The 5844-nt window shown below is 44.3% G+C and overlaps 1 protein-coding gene across 2 annotated transcripts in view; it reads left to right on the forward strand.

Moving 5' to 3' along the window:
- Positions 1-3334, forward strand: part of LOC121680098 (protein AMBP-like) — a 7542-nt gene extending 4208 nt beyond the window's left edge. The window contains exons 7-11 of one of the 2 annotated variants that reach the window (XM_042059287.1): positions 104-194; positions 1053-1220; positions 2205-2378; positions 3003-3065; positions 3161-3334. In XM_042059287.1, the coding sequence (XP_041915221.1) occupies positions 104-194; positions 1053-1220; positions 2205-2378; positions 3003-3031 (462 nt within the window). In that variant the 3' untranslated portion in view covers positions 3032-3065; positions 3161-3334. Of the gene's footprint in view, positions 1-103; positions 195-1052; positions 1221-2204; positions 2379-3002 lie in introns of both variants that reach the window. The other variant, XM_042059286.1, reaches the window with a different exon arrangement.
- The last annotated feature ends 2510 nt before the right edge of the window (positions 3335-5844 follow it).

Consider the following 5844-nt stretch of genomic DNA (forward strand, 5'->3'; position numbering starts at 1 on the left):
AGTAGTTAGTAGAACTGTGTAGTAGTGGACTGTTCCTATGACTATGTTCCTGTAACTACTTGGTTGGAAAGAGACTTATGGCTGCATTCGGCTCTTTTTCCAGAGGGCCAGGAGGTCTTTTCTGCTGCTCCCTCAGGCAGACGAGGAGGGCTCAGGGGCACCTGCCGAGGAAACGCCTCTCTTTAGGGGCACAGGTGAGGGGCCTGTCAGTGCTCACACACACACACACCCCTAATGCAGCCCTGATCTGGTGCAAAGTTGGGCCAGGTGTTCTCTGTACCAGTGTGTGAGGCAGAGTTTCCTTCTCTCTCTCTCTCTCTCTCTGTCTCTCTCTCTCTCTCTCTCACAGACAAGATAACCATCAACTTCAATTCAATTGTATTTGCCAATAATAATTTAAATTGCGTCAAGGCACTTGACAGAGCCATGTACAACACTAAGGCGATAGGAGGGACTATGTCGAAATACAGCTGACGGAAACTACCCCCACTCAGTCACGACTAGGCATGTTTGCTGGCCTATACTAGCAGTTAAAGCTGACGGAACCTGTGCAGTAAATCCACCCAAAACCATCCAGTCATGGCTAGGTATGTCACTGCTGTAGCAACTGTAGCATTATGGCTGTGTTAATCTTCGCATTCATTTGTAGATAGATAGATAGATACTTTATTGATCCCCAAGGGGATACTTTATTGAATTGTGCACTGATGTTAGGTATTGTAAGTACCGAAGTAGTCGAATTGGAACACAGCATGTCTCCTAATACGGCCCAACACAGTAGGTTCCTAATGAAAGAAGTCGGAGCTAATGTAACCTGCAGGTAACTGATCTGCTCCCCATTTGAACCTGAGGCCTTGGGTGTTGGCACAGAGGTGGGTGTTTCACCTATAGGAGGCCAGAAGTCATGGGGGTTTGCTTGCCTTACTTGAGGTGTCCTCATGAATTCATCTGAGTTGAACACAAATAACGTTGAATATTTGTGTGTACATGAATTTCTGTAAGTATAATTGTGTGTGTGTGTGTATGTGTGTGTGTGTGTGTGTGTGTTGCAGAGTCGTGTCAGGCCGCACCGGATTCAGGGCCGTGTTTCGGAATGTCCCCGCGCTTCCACTACAACTCCTCGCTCATGGCCTGCCAGGTGTTCAACTATGGCGGTTGCCTAGGCAACCAGAACAACTTCATGACAGAGAAGGAGTGCTTGCAGAGCTGCCGCACAGAAGGTAAAACTGGAAATAGTGAGAGAGAGAGAAGGAGGGGTGGCAGAAAGAGAGAGGAAGAGAAAGAGATAGAGAAAGAGAAAGAGAGAGAGGAGAGGGGGAATAGAAAGAGAGAGATAAAAAAGAGAAAGAGAGAGGACAAAAGTGGCCCTTGTGTCATAACATATGTATGTCTGTTTGCTTAATCAAGCTGTCAGATATCTGACATGACACTGACACTTCTAAGCTCCAATGTTCTTGCCAGGGCCGATCCCACAACAACAAGAGGCAGCTGCTGTGCACGTAATCCCTAAAATAACACTATCTGGACTAATGGACTTTTAAAAGTTACTTTAGATTAAACTCATGTAAGTCGTCAAGATAACTTGGTATCCTTTATGTAATGCCACTTAAATTCCTCACATATCCAAAAACACATAGCTGATTAACCTCAACAGAATTGAACTAATTCCCTTATGTTCCTCACAGATGTCCATAAACACATATTGAGTAATCTGAGTAGAAGCAAGTATATGACTAAAATAATCCAATTTAAATTGCCTAATGTTTACCACTGCAAGCACCATGGAAACATAAGCATATTGATTAAAAGAAATAAATGTACGCTAAATAAATCAACGCTACAAGCCAACAATACAACACAACTGAGAGATACTATCAACAACTCCATGTAGACTGTTATTCATCAAGAAGTTCAAGATGGATTTCATTGAAAAAGCCCATGTAGACTAGTCTATGAAGACAATATTCCAACAGCTTTATGCCAACATGAAGACAATAAGCCAACAGCTTTATGTATCAACTAAGACATTCAAGTAGGCAAAGCAAACACTCTATGTAGACAATCATAAATCAACAAATGTGTGTAGGTGTAACGTGTCTTTGGGAGGTCTTTAAACACAGATGTGTGTCTGTGTGTGTCTGTGTGTGTGTGTGTGTGTGTGTGTGTGTGTGTGTGTGTGTGTGTGTATGTGTGTGTCTCCCCAGCTGCCTGTAGGCTGCCCATAGACGCTGGCCCATGCAAAGCATACGTAGAGCTGTGGGCCTTCGACTCCAACGCCGGCAAGTGTGTATCCTTCAAGTACGGGGGTTGCCAAGGCAATGGGAACAAGTTCTACAGCCAGAAGGAGTGTGAGGAGTACTGTGGAGTGATGAGGGATGGTAAGAACACACACACACACACACATATACACACACAGACCCTCTCTCTCTCTCTGTCATAGACTCATTTACAAATCAGACATGGGTCAGGTACATGCACTGACATGTCATACAGTATATAATATTTTCACACATTATTTGTCTCTCTTTCACACACATACACGCACGCACACACACATACACACACACACACACACACAGACACACACACACACAGACACACACGCACACACACACACAGACACACACACACACACACACACACACACACACACACACACACACACACACACACACACACACACACACACACACACACACCTTACGATTCTCATCATGTCACATCCTTACAAGTCTCCACTCATACCAACACACCCATGTTTTTTATGTGCACACACACTTATCCACACCCACACACACACACACACACACACATAATCCCTCACACGTAGAAAATGATGTTGTCTCTAAAGGATTAGCGCATGAGAATTTCTTCTCCATAACAATAAGGATGTCTGTAATTCTGTGACTGATTTCTGTTGTTTACATCTACGTGTGTCTCATCTCAATACATCTTTGTGTGTGTGTGTGTGTGTGTGTGTGTGTACTTGTCTGTGTTTACAGGTGACGAGGAATTGCTCAAAGCAAATTGAGGGATGCACACACACAGTCATACACACACACACACACACACACACACACACACAGACACACACACACACACACACACACACACACACACACACACACACACACACACACACACACACACACACACACACCACACACACACACAGTACACACAAACTAACACAAACTAAACCAAAATACAGAAACAGGCATAAATACTCATCTTCCATAAACCTGCTGTGCTACTAATCCAGCCAACATAGGCTGCAGTAGATGCTACGTGTATCCCATCAAACTTAATAAAGAAACAGCTACACCATTCTGGATTTCAGGCTTTCCCGTCTCCTTCAGTTTCATTTCTCATCCACAGTAAGGTCTCTGCAACTCAATGTTTACTTATTTTACTCATGAGGTTAACATCAGTCTGGAGTTTTGCAATTTCATTGTTTTCCATTAATTGCTGTGACAGACATGTTTCTAAACAGAAAGTCAATATAGGAGCCAAAGATTCTAGAACAGAGCTCTGTTCTAGAATCTTTGATAGGAGCAAACCAGATGGGCTGGCATTGTTACAATTTTTAGCAATAGACCCTTTCAAGAGAGTTCCATTATCAGCATCATAGTTGGCCCCACAAGACTTTCTTTTTAACATTCCATATGTTATCTTAATGGAGAGGAAGATTGGGGCCCAAATAGAATGTTCAAGCGTTGTTTTTGTTTTTATTGCTGAAAGGGTCTATAGGCACTAACACTGCTATTATTTAAAGACGGGATGCCAGAAAACACTGACTGTCATGAAATGCTTTGGCATATCAACATTTAGCCTACAGCTACCCTTTTAGTTCTGTCAAAATGGAAAGTTCTGGTCACTGCAAGTTATGCTGCAATGAGTCTTGCCATGCACTGTGAAGGAGACTCAAAAATAAGGGGCTATCCTGAGCCAAACATTCCAGCTGAGAGAAATCCCTTTGAAATGTGTTCGGATTTTATCTGATTTTGGAGCTGGTCCAAAAGCGCTTTCCCCCACAAGCGACTTCTGGAATTCAACTGGATTCCATTCAAGGAAAAGTGCCCGTGTGCCGCTCTGAGAGTCGCTCGTTCCACTAGGGGGCGCTGTTGTTCCACGGGCTGCGGTCGACTCGTCCATGCCTCTCCTCGCTCGCGTTTTCTCCACCTCGACTCCGGTTTCTCGGCGGCCATCACTGCGGGCTTCCTGCCCCCTGTTCCCAGTTTCCCGCCTGCGCTCTCCGGCGGGAGAATGCTGGGAACATCCGGGCAGGAAAAGGGAACTGACGGCTGCGGCTGACCTTCCAGCCGGGGCCAGATCACCTGGTCAGAGAGAGGTGCCAAATACACACACACACACACACACACACAAAGTACAGACTTCAGTTTGCACATATACAATCTTGCACTCACAAACACAGGCACATCATGCAAGCTCTACATAGGCTTACAAAGGAACGCACATGTAAACAAACTTACACACATGCACAGAAGCATGCACTTTGCACAAATGCATGCTTGAACACCAAACACCAGTTAAATACATGCATGCATTGTTTGCCTATCTACATATGGCAAATAGCCTACGCATGTGAATAGAGCACTAAGCATTACCAAATGCCACACACATAAACAAAGACCTCACACACTTTTAGTAAGCATCCAACTATACCTGTATGCATTTAAGCATAGGCTACAATGGCCTAGCCTACATACAATTCATTTAATGGTTTGTTTGTTTGCATAAGTAAAGGATAATGGAGGACATGGCATTCGGTTCACAGAAATTATTTTTTAATCGCTGAAACTGTCTTAAAACTACTTCTTTCCGCCACATATCAACTAATTTCTCAACTTGCAGGACAAACTGCCATTACTAGTTTTAAGTTGCTATGTTTGTTTGCATTCGTTAGTTCCAGCTCTCCCTTTCAGGGGCACAGCTAGAAAATTTGGGCCCTATGACAGACAATAGTGTTATTGGGGGGGGGGGGGGGGCTCTCTGTGGGCCCCCTGTCAGTGCTGGGCCTCTAGAATCGACCTAACCCCTCCCACCTAGTGGCGCCCCTGCTCCCGTTTTCAAGCGGGCATATCCCAGGATTCCTTGATTAACCTTATCTTTAAAACATCGCTATTTTACTTAGCCTACTGCCATGTAGGCCTAACTAGCTAAAAGCCACCTCCGTCATATGCTACAATGTTGCTATGTTCTGTATTTTACAGCTCTGATGCAAAGTGACAGTTCATTTAAACTTCACAACGACTTCAGCAAATATGTGTGATACAGCCAAACAACTAGAGCTACTTCATGCATGACAACGGGAAATTCAACCAAGCAGTGGTATTATAATGTAATATAGTATAGTATAAAGTTAATACTTTTTTGATCCCGTGAGGGAAATTTGGTTTCTGCATTTAACCCAATCCGTGAATTAGTGAAACACAAACAGCACACAGTGAACACACAGTGAGGTGAAGCACACACTAATCCCGGCGCAATGAGCTGCCTGCTACAACGGCGGCGCTCGGGGAGCAGTGAGGGGTTAGGTGTCTTGCCGGCAACCCTCCGGTTACAAGTCCAGAGTGCTAACCAGTAGGCCACGGCTGCCAATAGTCTAGAAGGAGTACATAACATCCTGCAAAGATAGGCTATAAGAATGTCTGTGTGTGTCCTCTATACAATTTTTCAAACTACTTGGCTTCTCGCACAAAATTCCTTATGAACAGAGGTTCTTTTCTCCATGTTATGTGAGAGGTCTGTGTACATAGAGTGCACTCATGTTCACACACACACGGACACACACACACACACACACAGCAGATATACACTTGG

The sequence above is a fragment of the Alosa sapidissima genome, chromosome 13, assembly GCF_018492685.1.
Source record: "Alosa sapidissima isolate fAloSap1 chromosome 13, fAloSap1.pri, whole genome shotgun sequence".
Classification (NCBI taxonomy): Eukaryota; Metazoa; Chordata; class Actinopteri; order Clupeiformes; family Clupeidae; genus Alosa; species Alosa sapidissima.